Consider the following 21928-nt stretch of genomic DNA (forward strand, 5'->3'; position numbering starts at 1 on the left):
CTTTTTCCAAGGACTATGATAGCGTGGTCTTGACTTAGTTTGTGTTTTCCGCCCTGCGGAAAATGACCAGTGATTTTTGTCGAATAAAAATATAGTTTCAGAAGCTAAGGAAACTTTGTAAAATACTGCTGTATTTCTGACTTTTTTCGACCAAAAGGAAGTCTAGTCTGAATTCTTTCAGATGCTCCTTCATGGAGATAAGTGATGGTAAATGCTGAAGAATAATGCACAAAATATTAAACAGAAGACTCATGGAATCCTATAGATTCCTGTTAAAGGATTAAAATTCACAAGGGATGGTAATTTAAACAGGATTGGAAAGGGCAGTTCCACTAAAAGATAATCACAGCATAAAAGAGGCTATGAAGGTTTTTAGTCCAAGTAGGTTTTGGGTCCAAGTAGAATTTGTACAGTTCCTGCATACCAATGACATTTCTTAATAGTAAGATTTTGCTAGGCTTAAGTATTTGAGTTGTCTTTGTTCTGACAATGTATCCTCATAAAAATTACTTTCTATCCTTAAAAGTTTCAGTGGGGAATCTACATTAGTTTGTAAAAGATTTGGAAACTATTTTGTGAGCTCAGATTGAGATGTTGGTACTAATGGAATAGCTTAACATTTGACATTGATGCCAATGGTACCATATTGTCATTTATATTTACCACTTAAAATGACATTTTTTTGACTACTAATTTAAATAGTGTCTGGAACAACATGATGCAGAATAGTTTTTACTGACTGTTTTAGACTATTGCTTCATACTTTGTTTTTAAAGCTTATGATAATGACGGAGTTGCTGAATAAAAGCTTTTTCTTCCTCCTGTATTTGAGCCTGGAGCTCCATAAGATGTAGCATAATCGATACTGTCCTTATCAGAATCCTTGTGATAGTATGCCTTTAAAACAAACCTTCAGTAATTGCTCAACCAACCTCATACTATAGTACTAGCCTTTGAAAAAGTACTCTTGCCTTTACTCAAATGTATAAAGTAAATGCTTTTTATTACAAAATTTTGTGATGCTCAAAAAAAATAATGCTTGCTCAGTTTCCTGTTTATTCAAAAGAAGGAAACAGTAACTTTTTTCCTTTTTTCTCTGATACCAGGAGATGTGTTATTTTCAAAATGAACACAAAATAATATAAAAATAGATTTGGAATCCTAAAATGTAAATTTCCTATGCAAAATAGTTGTATTCTTAAAAACCAGTTTTTAGAATTTTAACTGAAAGTATCAGAGTTTTTGATCATGAAAACCAACAAAAATAACTTAAGGTACTGTAATCATTTTTTGCCATCTTCCACATAGCTTTAGCTCTTGTGTTGGATCACATTAACATTCTCAAAATGTCATCTTGAGGGGAAAAAATTTAATTACATTGTATCTGCATTCTAGCTTCCCAACTATGCTGTGCTTGACATTATGAGATGCAGTTGGATAGTCAGTAAGGCAGCTGATTCATTCCTCTGAAGATGCTGATTCACTTCAGCTTTGCAAAATAAAGGACTGAAAGAGCTCTAAATATTTTGTGCTGTTACTGTGTTCAAAGCTGAATCTGTTATTGCACTAAGAAGTACGGTACAAAACAGAGTTGGTCACGGAGAAGTTAAGGTTCTTTGTGAATTCTGAATTTGCCTTAGCACCACCTCTGCTTTCTGTCTGTGATACTGTTTCTTCCCACGTTGAGTGCCGTGGCTGAACTCGGTGAGCAACAAGCAATTATTTGGGTTTCTTTCCGTAATTTTATTAGTGTTCTCGTGTTTTCTGTGATGTCCAGTAATTGAACCCTGCTTTGAATCCAGAATTAGTTTCCTTTCATTTTTAATGGTGCCCCTCTGTTGCATGTCAACATTTAATAAATATAATTAATTTATTTTTGTAATACTTTTCTGTTATTGGAAGCTATTATCTCCATTTTGCAAATGAGGCCTGTGAGGGGGGAAAAACGGTTTATGGTCGAAAGTAATCAGCATGGTCATAGTGCCTTCCCGTGTGTCTGCAAAGGTGACTGGAAGTTTGAGCAGATGGCCTGAAAGGGTCAGGAAGCAGAAGGGTTTTTTGGAAACTGGGAATGGTTTTTAGATCTCCAAGACTGAGAAATGGAGAGGCAGATAGGACCATTACTCTGAGACAGGAGAAACAACTTTGCTTTGCATAGTAAGTGTGATACTGATGCGGGGCTGAGAAAGAAATGCTCAAGCTCAACGTGGCCGACCTCGGAGGACGTGTCGTGTCTCTGCAGCTTGTGGAGGTCTACCTCACCTACTTATTTTCCTTCTCTGTGCTAACATGTTAAGCGTTGTTCTCAGGTCTCCCCTATCTATTGCATGGGTTAACAGGTCCCAAGGAGGATCATGAGCCCAAAATAGGGGCATATTGGAAAAGCAGATCAGACTGGATGATCCTCTTGGTCTTTGAACTCTGATGCTTACTGACAGCTTGTAGGTTCAGTGCTCTGAAAGAAATCCAAGTTTTTGGTGCACCTTGAAGGGTTTAACCTGATTGAAAGCAGGGCAGGTGTTAATTTCTGTTCCTGTAAGGTGTTCTGTCTCAAAGAGAAATCATGTTAACTCTACGCAGCATTTGTCATGCGAACTCTCTGCAAAGGGTCATGTGCATCATTGCATGCAGAGTTTGGATGTAAGGGTAACTTTAGCATATTTGCTAATGAAATGCTCTACTTTTTTCAGAGGTTTCAATATTGTAATATTTGACTTGTGGAGGAGGAGATGATCCTACAAGGCATTCTGTCTTAGTGTTAGTTTTATCAGTGAATTCTCTTTTATCCCTTCAGGCTACTTATCTTGCCTTTGTAATTCAGTCTCCTAGTTGCACTGTTTTGCACTGTCGTCTAGTTCTAGGCTTCTTGCCTGCAGCATTTATTCTCCTAATTTGTCAGAGCTGAGCTGTTTTTTTTGCTAAAATTTCCCCTGGAAACATTGCTTTAGGCAAATGCCAAGCATTGAAAGCTTCAGTCCAAATGGCTATTGCGGTGGGAAATACTGAACAGCCAGAACTTCCAAACACGCTGTCACTGTTTATGCAGGGAAACACTTAAATTTGCATTTCTGGATTAGTTTCATTTGCTGTAAGGGTAAGAGGTAGAAACTGGAAGAGGAGGATAATTCTGACATGAGTAGCAGACTCCTGCACCACTTTAAATCTGTGTATAGATATGAGGCATCATGGGCTTTATTTGAGACTCGTGCACTATAAGCAGTTGGGCAATGCGTTATTATTGCAATAAGGCTGTTAGTAATTATCTGCTCTTACATATGAGACACATCACGCTTTCCGTATGTATCTTATTTTCAGTAGTTGTATATCAAACGCTTGACTAGCAATCAAAACTTAAAAAAAAAAAGTCTAATTGGATCTTTTTGGAAAGTCAAAGAAAAAGTATCCCTATTGCTACTAGACCTGTGCTAGGCTGCAACTTCCCAGTTTGCCCTGAAAAAGGAATTGCTCGGGGGCCTGTCTCCAGAGGAGCTCCGAAAAACTGTGGCAGAATGGGCTTCTATCCTTTAAATGCTCCTAAAGCTTGCTCCAACAGAGAAGGAAGTTAATTGGTTCCTCCCTCTGCATGGAAAAGCATCCGTTCTCCTTTATAGCTTGCTGGCAGAAAAGATGGAGTTGAAGTTTTCTGTCTTTTTTTTCCGTTCACTTCTAGGCTGCTAGTAGATAACGTATATAGAGTTGCAGGTCTTCTGCCTAAATCAGATACTGAGAAGAGAAGTAAGGAGAGAAGGGGGGAATCCTGTGCTCTTCAGCCCAGGCCAACACTTGTATCTTCACTTTAATTTGTATCTCCACTGTAATTCCACTCGCTAGAAATGGCTCAGGTGCAAAAAGTAAACTCAGAGTATTGCCTTCTGCAGAATAAACTGTGCCACGTATTAAACAACAGAATCTTCAACAAAACCTTTAAGCTTTAACCAGTTTGTTATTTTTCATCTGGTACTAAAAAGTTCTATGTACTTCTAAGGATGTAAAAGCCTGAGTAGCAACGTTGTTGTACTGACTAAAAACTGTCTGTATTGAATCTGCCTGAGGTCTGGGATTAGGTTCTACATCCCATATGGAAATTACCCGTGTCTGATGACATCTGAAATAGTTATTTTATACTAAAGTTGTCAAGAATTAACAGAAACAACTCTTTGAACTGCTTTCACTTAAACAGTGTAATAAGTTGAAAGAGACTTGACTTTTTAGCAGCATGTGAAAGACTTACAAGATTTAGCTGGACTCTGCAGCAGTCTACAGCCCAAGTAAATGAGGTGTAGAGTCCAGATTAGGGCACTAAAAGCTCTTCAGAGTACAAAATAGCAAAAGAGTTTTCCAGGAATTGCTGTAGAAGCTACTTTTTCTGAAATGATACCGACTTACTAACATAAATAGCTGAAAACTCACTATTCTGAAACAGGCAGGTCCCATTCTGCTACTGTAACTTCAAGAAAGCCTCTTCCAAAGCTTAAAATAGACACAAACAGATGCTGCTAACACAAAATATTCTCCACCTTCCTTCCATGCAGAGAAATATAAATATATATACAAGTATATATAAAATATATATATAAATATATATTTATAAATATATATAATATATTGTATATAATATATTATAATATATAATATAAAATTATATATATATATTTATAAATATATATATATATTATATACATATATATCTCTCTCTATATATATAAAAAATATTCCAGCATGTCCAGGATGTTTCCTAGACCTGAGAGCTTTTCCTAAAGGAGCATAGTCACATTGGATTGTATAAGAAGCCAGCAGGATGCTAAAAGATAAAACCAAAACCTTTCCATTTGCAATGTGCTCTCTAAAATAGTAATTTAGACATAGAAAGCAGAGGTGAAAATAATCTGCCTCATGCAGGGACTGCTTTTTTATTGTATTTTAATGTTAATATTAATACTCTATGCTGTTGAATTTTGTGAATTTACCAAAGAAAAATTTATTTTTGTATTTTGAACTGTTTTCATGTTATTGAAGTATCAAATCAAGACTAACATTTGATCGTGCATTAGTGAATAAATCATTATTTTTGCTCAATGAAAAGTGAGAATATTAATGTTTTTAACTTACCTGTAGATAATACATGCACTGTTCCTGCATGTGTCGCAGTTAGCTGTGTCTTGACCAGTCCGATATGAAAGCCTGCAAGGAAAAAACCATGAGGTCATTAAGAAGGGTGTGGCTTTTAAATGTTTTTGCCCTCCATCATTGCTTTTTGTAGTAACCAAGACATTTTTTTTTTTAACCTTAATATTGAATATAAAAAATATCTAGCCATTAGGAAATTGGGAACAAAAAATAGCATATTCAGCTTCACTGAACAACATGGGAAGATGCTGGTGTTTGGAAAATGTGTCTTTAATGACTGGAAGGAGAAAATATCAAAATATCTTTCCATTATCCTTTTGTAAATTAAAAAGAAAACAACAAGGAAACCAAGTTATGTGATCTTCTATTTACATAATGCTTCTGGGTACTAAAATGATGAATCATAACTGATACATTTCCAGTTTCTGCAGACAAAGCACTGCTGGTTTGGTGATTTCTAGTTTCTTTTCAAATACACAGTGCACAAGCCTTTTGCTAGTTATTGGCGGATGTGCAGAATATAATACTGGAAAATGACTGCTATTTAGAAATTTTGTCCGTCAACAATGAAGTCTGACGATCTGTTGTGCTGGCGTTTATAGCTTAAGAGCAAGAAAATGGCACTTAAATGACACTTCCTTTATTCACCTAGCCTATATCTATGCTTTGTCTCACTTTGGTTTGAAGGAATGTGTTTTAATTTACTGAAATATCATCTGACTTGGTCAACTGGAAAGAAAAATATTTGTAACATATAAAGGTATTTTTACGTACACAGACGAATTTCGTAAGAAGTGTAAAACGAAAAAATACAACTGCCTGGATATCAAAACAAATGTTCTTTTTGTGCATGCAGATGATTTTGAAATGAAAAATTTCTAATATTTTATGTAGTAGCATCAATTTTGTTTTCGATAAAAATCACACACTGAACTGTAGAGTCGTTCTCTTAAGTTACGTTTGGTTCGTGTAAAATACAGACTGGAATCTGTGAAGCTTCTTCATAGTGTGCTTTTAAAATAAACAGGACCCGTTAGTGGAAGTTTGAAGAAGTTGCATAAAATGCAGCGGGTTTAAGTAGAGGAAGGTTGCTGAGGCGTGGGAGGTTCATGGTGCAAACCGTTCAACCACCTGAGCATCAGGCAAGTCGGTGGTGGCTTTGCTCGGCAGCAGCATCTCGGCACCGCTCCTGGCCCTATCTGTGCTTGCTGCGGGGAGAGAGCACCTTTTCTCTGCTCCCCGACGGTCAAAATAATAACGAAAAATCTAACCTTCCCACAAACACTTGTTTAAATTAAATTCTTAGGTGACAAAATATCAAACCCCTATAAAATATTAATAGGAAAAGGTATAGCTCAAATTGTTTAATGCCTCTGTCTCTAAAATGGAAAATCAGCATTTCTTACATACTTGAGGCTATTTAATTTTCTTGGTGAACATACTCTCAGGGACATTAATATTACACTGTCACAAAATTTGTCCCTGTTTTATTTCTTCCTTTCTCTGAAAACTGTCATCTTATGCTGCGCCACTTCTCCTGAGTGTTTTTAAATGCCTCAATATTGCTTTAATGCTTTGAATATTGTTTGAACATTACTGATGTATTTTATATAAAATTTGTGTTTTGAAGGAAAAAGAAATTTATTGGTATGAGCTTGAAGGCAGAGAGTGGATGTGAAGCTTATTAAACCAGGCTTGTCTTCACAGGTGACACTTCCACTATGATTACTTTGATTATAAAGCATTTGGGAGGGTGCCACAGCAGAGTCTTCTAGGCCTGTGAATAAAGCTCCTCAGCACAAGGGTAGCACAGATAATAGTTAATAATAAGGTGAATCTACTTTTTTAATAATAACGAGGATTTTTTTTCCCCCTTGAAAGCAAAATGTGAGCTAGAGTTCTTGTTGTTCTGGTTGTGTTTTTCTTTGTTGTTTTAAGAGGACTTGGAACACTATGGATTTAAAACTTACACCAACTCGTAATTCAGGAGCCTTAAAAATACTTTTTATTCAGAGGAACTTACCCACATTAACCAGACTGCTAGATTTCAAAGCCAGATGAGCAAAAGAATTTCAACAAAAGCAGAATTTCTCTATTATTTCTATACTATTCTGTGCTGTTCCTTTTGTGGGGAAAATACTGATTTGTATTTGATTGTTTGTTTTATTGCCCATAAGAGGGATGAATTAGTATCTGTTCTTAAATTCTCCTTTCAAGCTGTTTTAGAAGCTGACATTAAAAACTGTCAGTGCAGCATTAAACTTGGACATTTAAAACTATTTTTTCCAGGCTATTAATCAACCACTAAAAATTCTTATTGGAGGTATAACATTTAAAGTTTACAGATTGGTTGATGAAAGCCTTTATTTACGGACGCTATAAACAGTATTTAATAGCGAAGTTTAGAGGAATACAGCTGAGTTGTCTGACTGCCTCGGCATAGGTAAAAGCATAAACACATTGAGTTGGGTGCCACTTTATTTGTTCGTTAGACTTCAACTGGGACATTTTCATTCTCTTTGTAAGCCTACAAGCTGACATTCAAATACAGGCAGTTATCCAGCTTGTAGACTAAAACCCTCCCGTTTTCCCCCAGTATCTCCTGTTTCTGCACAGGTTTTATGCTGTTCGCAATTGCCTACTGCTGCGCTCCTCTGTTTAAGCGAAAAGAAGGCTTTAACAAGATTTTCGAAGTCCAGTGTTTATGAAGGCAAATCATCGTATCCATGTTATTTATCCTGCTAACATCTCCGTTACCCTGGAGCGTGGAGGGACCAGCCCTGGGGCAAAGAGCGCAGGCGATGACTTGGCTGTAGTTGTGAAGTTCCTCAGGAAAATGACTGTCCGCGTTTTAGGGATATGTCTGCTCCCTAAAGGATTTCGCTCTGGGAGAGCGAGGTTTCGGGGTGCCGTTGTGAAAGCAAGGTGGCCAGGTCATCTGTTCAGTGGTGGGGCTCCCTCCCCAATCCTGAGAGTCAACATATTCTTGACTTTTTTTTTCTTGATGTTTTTCAATTTTTGAGCCTGGGAGCCACACACAGATGAATGAGGGTGGTTTTCAATAGTTTAATCATTGGTAAAGAGCCTTGCAAGCAAAAGTGGCGAAAGGAGGTGACCAGTTTGAAATCCTGATTCTTTTTGTAATAATAAAACATGTGAGATGTAAATTTTTTTTTTTCCAAAACAAAGATTTCTTCAGAAAACTTGTTCTTTTCAGAAATAAATGAAATTTGGTTTTGGATTATTTTCGATCCAAAGTGGAGTATTTCATTTTGTATTGAGTGAGATGCCTGGGAGCCAGGAGTCCCCAAGCTGTAACTCCTGTGAGCAGTGTACTTAAATTAAAAACGATTCAAAATTAAGCCTTGCAGCTTATTTTAACAAACTTAACATCCTGATTTTGGGAATGCCTCACTGAGTGTAAGAAATTTTATACTTTGTAATTTGCTTTAGTCTCTCCCCTTTTCATTCATTTTTCAAGAAGGAAAAAAAACCCAGAGATGGCAGGCATGGGGTGATTTAATCATTAATTTATTTGAAAAATCTGGAAAAAAGTCCGAGTGGGAATTTTTTTATAACAGTATTTCCACTGTTTGTTATACAAACATATGTCCTGCTGGCTGGAGGTCAAGAATAGTGGTAAGACTACTCTGGGCAAACTTTGGGGTTGAGCTCCTGGGAACGGCACTCGTCTCCGCGTCCCTGCGAGAGGCACAGCCTTGGTTTGCGTTGCAGCCCAGGAGCGACTAAAGCAGCAGCTGGGCAAGTTAAACCGGATCACACCGAGGTGGTGCTGCCACGTCTAGTGTGCACGCTGCGGTACGTCTGCTCCGCAGCTGCTTCGCGGTGCGGAGGAGCCTGTAATGTCTAGTAACTCCTCAAAGGAAGGCAGGCAGGCTCTCAGCCTTAAAGTGTAGATTAAACCTAGCTGCATTTGGGTACTAAGGTGGGACAAAAACTGTGCATGTTGAACACTCCAAAAGGCAAAATCAGGAATGTGCGGTCTCCCCTGTCTCTTGGCCTCTTACTGACTTTTCTCCTGTGTTACGGTCTTCAGCGTGTTCTTATATCCTGAGTTTCAAATGTTTTTGCTGCCATTGGTGATGCTGTTTGGACTGCTCATTTCAGGTCTCCTAAAACGTGGTGCTTTTGGACTTTGCACAAAAATCCATTTTTGCCTCAGTCTCTCTACGGAAAGGCAGACAAGCAGTTGTGCACCATGGCCCAAGAAGGGTGTATCGGTATTGAAAGGGGAGAAGGCGGCTGTATTCCTTATAGGAAAGAACTGTTGGTATCGAGAGGTACAGGTAGGGAGCAATGCTTGCCGCCATTGCCATCGAATACAAATTCTTTTCCGACTTCTACTTCTGACTTTTATGAGTAGAAATCCACCAAATTTGAGCCCTCAAAACAACTGACAATGCCCCATTTGTTCCTAGCAAACATAACAAGAAAGATGCCCTGGCTTATCTCACCCGCATTGACAGAAGTCTTTTAGCTTGATTAGGTTCCTGTCTGGATAATTGGGCAAAATCTGTGCTACTTGATAGTTTTCCTTCAAAAACAATAAAGAAAAGAAACTTGAGTGATAAGGAGTGTGATTTATGAAATCCCTTGATCATATAGCAAAGTAAACCTGGCACTGCCCATCACCAATTTGATGGGATGCATGCTGATCTGCAAAGAGTGAACTGAATGCACGTACTGGGCTGCATCGGCGGCTTCCACAGTATTCCTGTTATTGCTGTGTTTCATACGCTCTTGCACCTAATGTGCTGCGATGTACACTAATAAAAAGTCCTTACTCAAACAGCTTAATTCTTTGATATCTTCTGTTTTCTATTTTCACACAGATGGATAAAGCTGGGCCTGGTTAGCCCTATGTGTTATAGTCTAGATGCTGAAGAAAGGAAGGATATAGGTTAGTTGTATTGCTGCGTCTGCATCTAATTCACTGCGTGACCTTGGGAAGGATACCTGATCTCCAGCATCATTTCTTCACATACGCGTTCCGTCTAAATTGTGTATTGGTTGGAAGAGATTTTCATTTTATTGTATGTCTTTAGCATTCTTGGCACAACCTGAGCTTAACCTCAATTAGCACTTCCAAGTATTAAAATATTATAATGAAGAGCAGCTATTTTGCTGACATGGACTGGCAGTGACTAATAATAGGCTGCAATTTTCAAAGGAGCCTAAGGGAATTACACCTTATAAATCACTGAAATGCACTGAACTGGTGCACCTGCTTGAGGCTTCTTTTGAAAATACCAACTGTAGCACATCAAAATCTTCCCTTCATTTGAGTTGTTGTTTGCTAGTATAAATTAGAGACCCTGTTGAGCTGAGAGAGGGAGGCTTAGATTTGTATGTGCTGAAATGTGCTATTGTTCAGTAGGTAGCAAGTGAATGGGCACTAATTCAAGCATCCTGGGCATCTATTTAAAAACAAAAGAAAATCTTACAAAGCCATTTGGGAAGACAGCTTCATTACATCTGGATATCCTCCCTTATACTGTTCCAGGACGTAGGGAATACTTCATATTAATTGTGTTATTTTGATGGCGTGGTTTTACAGAAGTGGCTGTGTTTCAGAGCGTGTTTGTGCTTTGATCGGTATGCTCTTCAGATGATACTGATGTTCATCACTCTTTTGATGTAACACCACCAAAAAGGAGGATAAACAGACTTGTTCAAGAGATTTTTTTTGTTGATATTTTTATTAACATATAGTGAAACAAATTATGTTAAGAAGGCAGTGGGCCTTTGAAGTCGTTTTGAAGCGACAGTTGTGGGCAGCTCTGAATAGCTGAGGAAGTGTAGGCCATGATTCTCCTTAAATCTTTGTATAAACAGGTATTATATTTCTGTGCATTGCCTAGTTCTGCTGGGACTATTTACAGCATAGATAAACACACTAATATTATGCGTCTTTGCAGAATAATGGTTTAAAAACAAAGAGTCCAGTGGTGAACTTCTGAAAACCGTTGTTTCCTATTGTAAAGCTCTAAAGAACTAATGCTACTTAAAAACTGTGCTTCAAGAATTGCCCACACTTAATGTAATTTGCCTTTTATCAGAATAAGATTACCTCACCATATTACGTGCATTTTCATTGTCCTCAGGACTTGAGTAAGTCATGTTCTAGCTATGTAAACAATGGGAAAATCACTTGTATATCCTTTGCAGATTAAAATAAGTTCTATTTAGTTATGTCGGTTTAGCCTAACCTAGGAAACGCTTGCCACTACAGCTGCATGGAAAGCCTTCTTGTATAAACATGCTTCTATCAGCAAAATCATGTTTTTGTTGGATTAATAATCTTCCTCTGGTTCCCTTAAGAACATACACTGTGCCATCAGAGCAGCAGATGTGTCCAGCTATAACATATCTAGAATCAGCCTTCTGCGCACAGAAAACATTTCTGAAAAATCACTTGCCCGGGAGGAAGTAGAAGAGCTTCTAGAATTGCTTTGGCTTTACTGCTGATGCGTTTTGATTACATTTGCGACTACTGGCTTTCATTTATAGATGATAATGGTACCGTTGAATAAAAATCAAAGTCAAGAACACTGTAATGCATTGGTTGTGTTCTGCATAATGGTCTTGAGGCTCGAACTGTTTAGTTTGATGTCTTCCCCTGGATGCAAGCATTGAGTAGCTTCATGCTATTCGGAGGTGTTTCAGTCCCCCTTGTCCCCCCCTTGGCTTTCACCTGAAGATGGCTTTTTCTATGGTTTGTTGACCAAGACTATTATTCAGTTCCCCTGTACAAGCCCTGGGAGCATCCTGCGTGTTCCTCCTAGTAAACGTGGTTCCCTTGTGTTTGAGAGGTCTGTTCCCCATCCTGTGACCAGGTGTTAGCTCCCTTAGCAGTGTGCAAGTCCTGGTGATATTTAGAGCAGATAAAGAGGTGCTTTAGTATACCCTCATTTAGGCTGCACTGAACTTGGTTACATTTGCAGCGGACTGCATGTGTTACCGTTACCAGTACAAGCCAACTCTGTTACTGTTGTGCAGGTCTTTGCAGAGACCCCCGCGGCCTGTTGAGCTACCTGTGCACCTCCAGTGCTAACGGGTCCAGGCAGCATGAAGCCATGCCCTGCCTTGTCTAGCAAAGTCATGTTTCCGTGCAGCGAGGCTCTGCTTTCGGGCTGCTGCTTTCCCTGCTGGTCTGAAGTTGCCAACATAACTCTGCTGTGAAGCCTCAGTACTGGGCATATTTAGCAGCTGCAGCTAAAATCAGTGCTTGAGCATGGGAATACGTGTGCCAGGATCCTACGGTACACGGTACAAGCAGAAGTACCGTGGTTCCCGGGTAACCCGGGTATTTGGCAGTAGTCTCTGGGAGCACTGCGCAGATCTGAGTAATGCTTACTAAATGCCACCTGTCTGAACGGGGTCACCGCGCACCGACGCTGCGTTGTCTGACACATCATCATCCTTTTCCTTCCTGGCGGAGATCCTTGATAGCGTTAGCTGGCTAGTTTCCTTTAAGTAGTTACTAAATGAGAAGTAACGGAGCCGTAGTGAATACAGCTTTATTCTCTCTGAGGAAAGCTGCTGTCCGTGAGTTGCAGGGAGAGCAGGAGGGAGCCCACAGGCTGGACAGATGTGCAGAAGCACAGCTGGAAGGAGCAGGGATCGTTCCTGGGCCGAGCTGTGATTGAGGCCACGCAGCCTCTGGCTGGCGTCAGAGTAGCGGGGAAGACCACTGTTGTCATGCTGCGTACAAGCGTGTTTTAGCAACAACAAAGTGTAGGTTTTCTTTAACTGATGGTCTAAATGGTGGAAAATGAAAGCAGAAATACTGTGATACTCTAAAATGATACCAGAAACCTTTTCTACTGTGTTTTTTCATCTATCTTCTCATTGCAGGGCTGAAATTGTTCACTTGGTTTCTGAAAATACTTTGAAATGTTCAGCAGCTCAATGGTGAGATTTTCAGACTGCTTCCAAGACAGTAGTTTGTTGTCTTTTTTACTGGATCTTGACAGTTGGAAGCAGATGACTAATTTTCTTTTGGAGGTATTTGTGCTGTGGGCGGATGGCATGACTCCCAAGACAGCAGTTCAAGTGCTTTCACCCCATAAATACATTTTATATTATACTAGGGTTAGTCAGGGAGTGAAGGATTTAAAAAAAAAAAGGCATTTTTTAATAGGGCTGCCTATTGGTTTGAAAAAAAAAACCCTGACAATCAAAAGAATTTAAAAATATTTCAAGTGAAATCACAGAATTTCGTAGGAATTAGGACTCTACGAGGTCTAGCACATCGCTTAAATATGTGCCTTTGTCTCATCAGAAAAATCAGGAGGATAATTAGTGTCAACTCTGGGCACTAATAATAAATCAGTGAATTTGTTTGCTCTAGTTGATTAGCAACTGTATCACTGGCTAATAATTCTTAGGCCAAATACTTTCAGCAGGTTATCAGGGAGTTTCCTCCAGTAGTTGCATTAAGATGAGGTCTCTGGCTTTACCCCTTGCACTCTTGCTGGCAGCTATAAATCTCTCTGCTGTGATCTGCTTCTGACCTCAGTGTGTCATTATTTACATTCCCTCAGACTCGCGAAACTGCAGCTCATCCACAGGTCTGCTGTACCTGGTCTTCTCAGGATTGCTGCCACTTCAGAGCGTGCTGCTTCCCTCCTCCAAGTTCCCATTCCTCCCCCCGCCACCAAGGCCACCTCATTTTAAAATGAATTTCTTGTGCGTGTAATTTCTGGGATTAGCTGGGGCAATTTGCTCAGTGGTACGGTCATTATGCAAATCCATGCCTATAGCCTCGTGCCCTCCTAACTGTCTACTGCTCATGACCCCGAGCTGAATTATTTCTTAACTGCGGAGTGATTATTCAGCTCCCTGCACTGGGGCTAATAGCCCTTTCTCAGCCATAGTACAGAGATTAATAACTGCACAGTTTTAATGCAAAGGAAATCCTCTCAATTGGACCAAGAGGTATTTCACAGGTATGAACTAATAGTGCATTTATAGGTCAATAACGGTATTAAAACACAGCCCTTTGGATTTTGCTTGGCTTGGCCCAGTAGTTACACATAATGTTTCTGTAAAGGAGGGAAGGTATTAAGTCTAAGAGTATTAAGGCTTGGGTGTTTTTTCATAATTTCAAAGAGATCGAGATGCCTGCTCAAATACTTTGTGTGCATTACGCATATAAGCCTATACCAGATTATAATAATAACTGTATAAGCCATACTCTGTGTCAGCCAAAACCAGCTTGCTTCAATTTCTAAATATGACACTGTAGCATGAAATTAAGCAGAGGGAGTTCAGTTGCTGGCCACTGTTCATACTGTTTATGTATGATTATGTAGTACTTGCAAGAAGGCCGGTGGATTGTATGGAGGGGGGAAAAACCCCACAGGGGAAGGACCTTGGAAAAGCAGAACTTGCTCTGTAGATGTGCTGCAGTTCGAGTAACTCTTTGCAGGTCTTAATATGTTTTTTTCTCATTTCCTTAAGTAATGGTAATTTGAGATTTAACTGTAGTAAAGGGCATCCGCAGAGAAACAACGCTGCATGCGCTTGAGCTTCGCACACAGGTGCTCAGGAAGGCCCCTTCCCCAGCGGTTTCTCTGAGCTTGTGCAGGTGACAGTGAAGTAAACCAGTCTCTTCTCACGTGCCCGAGAAATTACCTAAGTCATGCCAGGTTGAACTACTTTGGAGTACAAATGGCCTTGTTAATACCAAAATATCTCTGCTCATCTCTACAGTCCAGTCTCTCTGAGGAGTGCAGGCTAATAATTCAGAGATATTGTTGGCTTCTGCAGCATCTTCTTAGGATATTGGAAACGAGCGGAAAAAACTGTACACCCAATACAATGCCGTCTCATCTTTCTGAACAAATTTGAATTTTAGAAGAGGACTGAGTACACCTGGGGCTGCTGCTTGGCGTGATTTCCAGCCTCCCTGAGAAGGGCGGTTTTTCTTCCCGGCTGCCCCCGACGTGGCCCATTCCTTCGTTCCTGCTCAGTGAGAGGTGGAAGCGAACAGTCACAAACTTCTGCCGAAACGGGAACTGCTCTGAAGCGTCTCCGTTTTGCTTAAGCCTTCTGTTAAATTATTGCTTTCCTAGTCAGTGTGTGCTTATAACATGGGAAAAAAATGACAAAGCTGGCAGAGAAGAGTAATGTTGGGTGAGCTGTAGACAGCAGGTGTGCACCCGTGCCCCTTGTGTTGGACCACTCTGCATGGTTTAACTTAGTCATCTATTTACTCATCTGTCTTTAAAATTACTCTGTATTGTGTGCAATTCCTCAGTTGCATATTTATTTCTTAATTCTGGACCTGGGTAGTCGGGAGCCTCAACAGTTTAAAAGCAAAGCACTGCTCTTCAAGCAAGACTTTCTACTGTAATAGTCAAAATCCGTTTTTCCCAGTCAGGATGAGAGAGATGAGTATGTCTTTGTGTCTGCACAAAGGCTCAGAAGTAGGTGTCAATTAGAAATCTAGGGATTAATCTCCTGGAGAACCAACAGCAGTGAGAAATTTCACACTGTAAAGCTCATTTTGTCTCATTTTTACATGACTGGAAAGATATCGGGCTCAGTGCTCTGTCTCTTTGGATTTTTCTGCTCCTGACAGTCAAAATGCAGTTATTAAAGGATTACTCTAATTGTGTAAAGTGAAAACTGGTAATTCAGTACCTAAATAAGGTCCTCTTTAAAAGCCTGATTTAGCAGAAAAACTCTCCTTGCAGGTATGTAATTTGGACAGCTCAGTGACAGCTGGAGGAGCTTCCCTTATGATCTGTAGTAATTCCTATGGATGCATTTATCTTTGCTTACTTCCCTTTAATCATTCACTATAAGACTTCACTAGTATTTGCAGATTTGAACTGTAGGAGTGAGTAATGGAGAGCTGTTGCTTCTATTGGCCTTTGGGTCACTGTCGTCCATGTGATGGAAAAGTTTGGAGCCTTCATTTCGCCGCGCAGCAGAAAGCGCTGCTGGGACAGGCCATGGGGTGGGCAACGGGGCTGCAGCTTGTTTTTAAAGTCTGAATAGCACCTTGATATAAATGGAAAAAATTTTTTTTAAATATTTCAAATACTGTTTTTTTTTTCCAGTTGTGGCTGTACAATATATGTAGCTAAACAGCTGGAATGTTTTAGCAAAGCAAGTAATATATTCTGAGACTCAAACTGTTTCTGATGTAATTTTTGGTGAAAACAGAATAGCCATTAAGAATATCAGTAACTTTGTTAAAAAGTTACTGTTTATTTTTTGTTTTGGTTCTTCCACATCCTGGATGTTGCTAACAGTTCATTTTTTCATTTTTGTTCAACTGTGCTCATTGAAAACATCATGCCACTACCTTCCTAATCAAGGATGTTTAATAGCTGTGAGCTAGAGATTATGGTAGGATTACTTAAGACTCTTTATCTTAAATATTATAGTATCTAGATATTCTGAATAGCTGGGACATGCTCCGCAAATGTCTGTGAACTGTGAAAACTTGCCCTTGGTTTTATCCACTGTGACAATATGATCTGAAGTTCGGATTTCAAGCAACAGAACAAATTTGTCCGACTGTTATGAAAAATCCTGTCCAAAAGAGAAATCTTATCAGCTTCAGAAAACCATAAGCCTTAGCGCCATTTGCATCAAGATACATAGACAAATGAAATGTTATGTTCTTTTGTAGCATGAAGTACTCCTAAGTTAACTGCCCCTGCAGATGCAGCCTGAGGTTGGATTTGAGTGATATAATGAATTTATTCCAGCGGAGCAAGTATCCAGAGCTGAGAGATACATGATACGGCCCTGCCACATCTACTCGGTTGGCGGGGAGGGGATACAGGACAGAGAAGGCTGGACCACTGCTTTATAACTTGGTGTTTACTTGCTATAGGGGCAGATAAATGGGCTTTAATGGACTCAATACTGAATCCTGCTTTCTGGGAAGACTAAGGAGTGAGCAGCTGAGTAACGGCTGCAGATGAGCTATAATCAGGAAATGAGCACGGAGCAAGGCGGGAGAACCTCGCGTGTGGCCACATGCAAACAATTAGTCTTAAAACTGCTGTAGTGAAATAACACTGGAAAAGCGTAAGTTTTCATGGAATTTTAGTTGCTTGAATATGGCTCAAAGTATGTAGTGTGGTGGATGCACCTTTTGGGCAATGACAGAAGAAGCCTCACAGTTCAGGAGGTGGCTATTAATAATCAGAATTAACTGTACACTTTCAAAAAAGGAGAGGAAAGAAGAGAGAAGGAGTGGTAATAACGAAAGGCCATAGGAAAAGTAAGAGAAGGGTGTTTTGTTGTTGATCGAACTAGAAAATAAAACCTGCTATTACTACTTGTAGTGTGTGTTTGTGCGCGCTACAGGAGGCAAATGTTTCACTCTAAGGCTGATGTTTGTGGAACCAGAAAAAAAAAAAAAAAAAAAAAGGACATATATAAATGAGAATATTCATGGAAACAACAATCTACTGTCCTAAAGGTTGTGAGATCTACAGAGCAGGAGTTTGTGCAAAAAATTCCTTGTTTTCCTTGACTAAGGAAAATGCATCTGAAGACATTTCCTGTCTCCACCTTAGAAAAGTGAATTGTTACAGTCTCTGTCTTGATACATCCATGCTCAGAGAAAAAATCTGTAAAAAAGGCAAAGTCTGAAATATGACTACTGTAGTTAGGGTAAAGAGAGGAAAATTTAGGAGGTGGTCTCAGAATAATAGCCGGAGTGAATTTGATGGCTCCATAGGACGGACAAAACAGATATATGTAAAGATCATAGAGCTGAAAGTGAAGTGCAGTCATAGTCGTCTTGTCCTTCCAAGGACTGTTGTTATGATGTCTAGAGATGTGCTTTTGCATTCAGTATATGATGTAGCTTGGGCATCAAAAGTGGAATTGAGTTTATTTTCTGTGGTTTTCATATGCATGTTTACAGTGCAGCTGTATTCTGCTTTTAAGCTGCTCAATTGTATTGCTTCTCTCCATTTCCAGGTTTTCCCCTAGGACCAATTTTATTAAACTTTTCCTGTGCCATGTCTGTAATTAAAGCAAAACAAAACCAAAGAGGGGGAAAAAAAATGCCGAACGAGGTCATATCATTTCTGCAGCTAGCACACTGCAGTGTGCTAGCAGTAGAGGTTTTTTCAGGGTGTTTTTTTCCCCCCAGAGGTTTTATTTCTGTAAGCTCTTTGAGCTTGCTTTTCTCCTTATGTGAAATAAGAAACTACCCAGCTTTTAAGAGCATCATCTAATGTGTAAAGGTGGATTTCATTAGACAGCAGAGGTTGTTACTCCCCCTTTATTTACCCTGTCCCCTTCACCTGGACTGAATAGCTGGATTGTACTTGAAGTAGTTTCTGAAAAAGGTGAGAGGCAAACATCCAGCGCAGTAATTGCTTCGGCTATCTGACTTCAATTTGCCGCTGTTCTCGCGTCAGGATGGTAAGTTTACGCTGGGCTCTTGTGACCTTGAGGATGATTGCTTGCAGTATTTGTTAAAACAGAGAAGTACTTGGATGAGGATGCTCTCTCTGCACTCGTCAAAGCTCTCCCCTTTTTTTGGTTTAAACATGCATCCTAACGTGCAGTTTTGTTAGGTGCTGCTTAGAAATGAAAATAGACACAAACATCCAGTATTAATTGGAAGGAAATGTGAAATGGCATTTAAATTCTGTCCATGGAAAATACAAACTTCCAAAGCCTCTTTGGAGGAGCTTTCTGTGCTGCAGACGTCGTCTCATCCTGCTTGCTTCAGGCACGTTTAAGGGCTCTGAAAACCCCTGCGCCACTGTCTGCTAACGAACGAATATAAACTCTCTCTGAATATGGTTCATTCCACTCTTGTCTAATGTGCAGCGTTTGGCCTATCAGAGTCCAAATACTGCTGCTGTATTTTTATATGGTAAACTGAGAACTTTAAAATAAGTGATTTACTGCATAATGAGAGGGGTCCTGATTACCGTTACTTTTCATGTTACGGATTTGAAGTTATTGCTGTTCTCCAACTGCAAAGTATTTTCAATTATTTGTTCATCTTCTGAATGCTCCAGTTGCATATTTGAAAGGTGGTACTGGGTTAGCCAGGTTTGGAGATTACTGATTTACAGCTTGCTTTCGATCCCATTGGCCTTAGTGAGGCTCCATACAGGTAATGGAGCAGAATTTGGCTTAATAAACTGAATGCGGTGTGTTTGAATATAGACAAATAAGTCTACAATTTATAGAGACTGTTTTTAGTTTACTAGATGATAAAGCAAGCATTATCCAGAGCAAAAACCTGTGGTGGTGTTTTTCAAAGCTGTGCTTTGCATCATGCAATATTCAGCATGTTTTTGCCCACTTTATGAGCTAGAAGTCTGAACTGAAGCTGTAGCTGTTTCCTCTGTTCATGCATGACCTAACGCGCATGTTGTTGAACACCTTTTGCTGTGGTGTGTTTTTTCTGAAGTTTTTGTAGAGGCTTCTACATAAAAATAGAATTACCACTTTGCCAGAGATGAATAAATAATGATACCTGCATGAAATACACAGTTTTAATAATCTCCTTTGATCTGGGGTGGGGTTGCACGCTAGCCATAGCGATTTCTTCCTCCCTTCCCTCCTCTTCCTCCCTTCCCTCCTCTTCCTCCCTTCCCCCCACCCTGCCAAAAAGATCTCCTACGTGTTCTTTAGGTAGATGTAATGCATTAAAACTACGCAGTGCCTGGTGAGAAGAGCTGGCTTTCCTGACGGCCTGGACTTTGCACTCTGTGAATAACAAATGGGTCCCGACCCCATGAGAGGGAGGGAGGTCCTGGTGCATCCCCGGAGCGAGCCCTCGGCCCCGCGTCTGGCGTCCCTGCTGCTCTGCTCCCGCTGGGTTTCGGCTGCTTTTTAGCAGAGCCGAGTGCTGCATGTCGTTGCTAACTGGAGATAATGTAGTACTGACGTTTTAAAAAGTATACGTGGATGATATTCACCCAAAGGACAATACTACTATCTTCAGAGGTACTGATACATTTTTTCCTGGCATAGACTCATTTAGTGATGAATCGCAGTAATAGCAGTTCAAGACCTACAGCATATTAGAGAAAATGAATCCCCTGAGCACTAGTCCCATGGCACTACAACAGCACTTAAACAACACTGATTTTCTTGAAGGGAGGAAAATCTGACTGAGAGATTAAGCTGTTTTTTGTCAGCAATCTGTGGTGTTTCTTGATGTGTGTTACTGTAAGGAATTTAATATACAAAAGAAAACTAGCAGAGTGCTATAAGCACAGAACACGGTTTCAGTAGATGGAAGGCTTGCATGTGCTTTAGTAAGCAGACATGCAGCAGTAATACTTTATTGAATTTCTTGTTATAAACTGACATAACACCTGATTAAAAAGGGGAAAAATACCGATAGCTGAGCACTGGGAAGTTACCTAAGGGTTAGCAGGGACATTAGTTGGTCGCTCTGGCAAAAAATATTGTAGAACTGAATGCAATTATGGGGAAGAATTATTAGAATAAAAGGATGGGGCAACCTATTAGTTTTTATATTTGGGGTGAAGATGTTGGTGTTAATAACGCAGTGGTGCCTTGCATGAGAGCAGAACGTCCTTTCGGCTGTGGAGTATGGCCAGTGGAGAAGAGAAATGTTCCTTGCATGTGGCTGCCATCTAATCTCTTTCAAGATCACCTAGGCTGGGGGAAAAACAAAACTGAATACAACTAGATGGATCTAGAACATAATTCCTAAAACGAGAGAACATACACAAGGCTGCATCTGCTGTCAGCACCTTCCCCCTCCCGCCCCGGCTCCGCAGCCCTCACGTCTAGCTGGGAGGAGGCGTGTTGAGGACATGCCGGGGGCACGTGGAAGCGCAGCTGAAAGCGGGTTAAGGAGGAGAAGCCTTTTTCTGCTCTTGAAAAGAAACAAAGCCCTCATCTGAGTCTCGCTGTGGTTTGTAGATGATATGCCTCCAATTTTTATGATTAGCCTCGGCCACTGGTGTAGGCGCCACTGGTGTGATTTCACAATTAACGTCAGCTAATCAGTAAAAACGTTTTAACAGCCTCTTGCACACCACAGGACATGTTTGAAATGATTTTAAAATGTGTGATGAGTCTTTAAGTGGTGAAGAAGCATCATTTTACCATAGCCAGGGCAGCCCACGCGGGGGGGAAGAGCAGAGGAGTCATAAGTAGTCTCTTTGTGATCAAATACAATTAGTGTTGCAGACTCGCACACAAGTCCGTGTGTACATGAGAGTCAGTAAAGATACTGTGAAGAAGTGGAGCGCGCAGACTGATTTCCACTACTTTAGGACAGCAGTTGGCGAAGGCTTTGTGTGGTTGACAGCTTCCAAAGGACTACCTGAAGACACGAGTTTGGGCGAGATCCCCTTTGTGCTGAAGGCATGGGTGCAGTCCTCATGTTGGCTACTTTGAATGGGTCCAATTATGTGAAAAGGAAAAAAATATATATATATTTGGGGGGTCTGCTCTTGAGTCTTTAGGCAAAGGGTGAAAATTGATATGAAAATGTATGGAGAGAGTGCTGGTGTTCATAGCAGATGACTGTGTGTGTATGTGTGTTCGTGCACACACATGCGGTTCTGGATGGTCAGGGGATGAGTAATGATGAAATATCTTTCGGTGTTTTGTGATTTGATAAGCAGCACGTCACTTCTTTCTAATTCTGTTGCAATTTCTATAAGTTAACAAAATCAGAGAAATACTGAATTATTTTTACTCAAAAAAAGAAGTAGTAGTAGTAAGTAGTAAGCCTGTGTTCCTTGCAGCTAGGTGAAGAAGCTTCCCAGTCTAAAGATTCAGGCACTAACAA

The 21928-nt window shown here is 40.1% G+C and overlaps 2 protein-coding genes across 4 annotated transcripts in view; one reads left to right on the forward strand and one right to left on the reverse strand.

The window, feature by feature from the left end:
• The window catches only part of DOCK1 (dedicator of cytokinesis 1), a 299358-nt gene that overhangs the window by 115053 nt on the left and 162377 nt on the right, over positions 1 to 21928 (forward strand). The window lies entirely within an intron of this gene.
• The window catches only part of INSYN2A (inhibitory synaptic factor 2A), a 47343-nt gene that overhangs the window by 8482 nt on the left and 16933 nt on the right, over positions 1 to 21928 (reverse strand). The window contains exon 3 of one of the 2 annotated variants that reach the window (XM_064514373.1): positions 5110 to 5181. In XM_064514373.1, the coding sequence (XP_064370443.1) occupies positions 5110 to 5181 (72 nt within the window). Of the gene's footprint in view, positions 1 to 5109; positions 5182 to 19790; positions 21794 to 21928 lie in introns of those variants that run through there. The other variant, XM_064514374.1, reaches the window with a different exon arrangement.

The sequence above is a fragment of the Dromaius novaehollandiae genome, chromosome 6 (genome assembly GCF_036370855.1).
Source record: "Dromaius novaehollandiae isolate bDroNov1 chromosome 6, bDroNov1.hap1, whole genome shotgun sequence".
NCBI lineage: Eukaryota > Metazoa > Chordata > Aves > Casuariiformes > Dromaiidae > Dromaius > Dromaius novaehollandiae.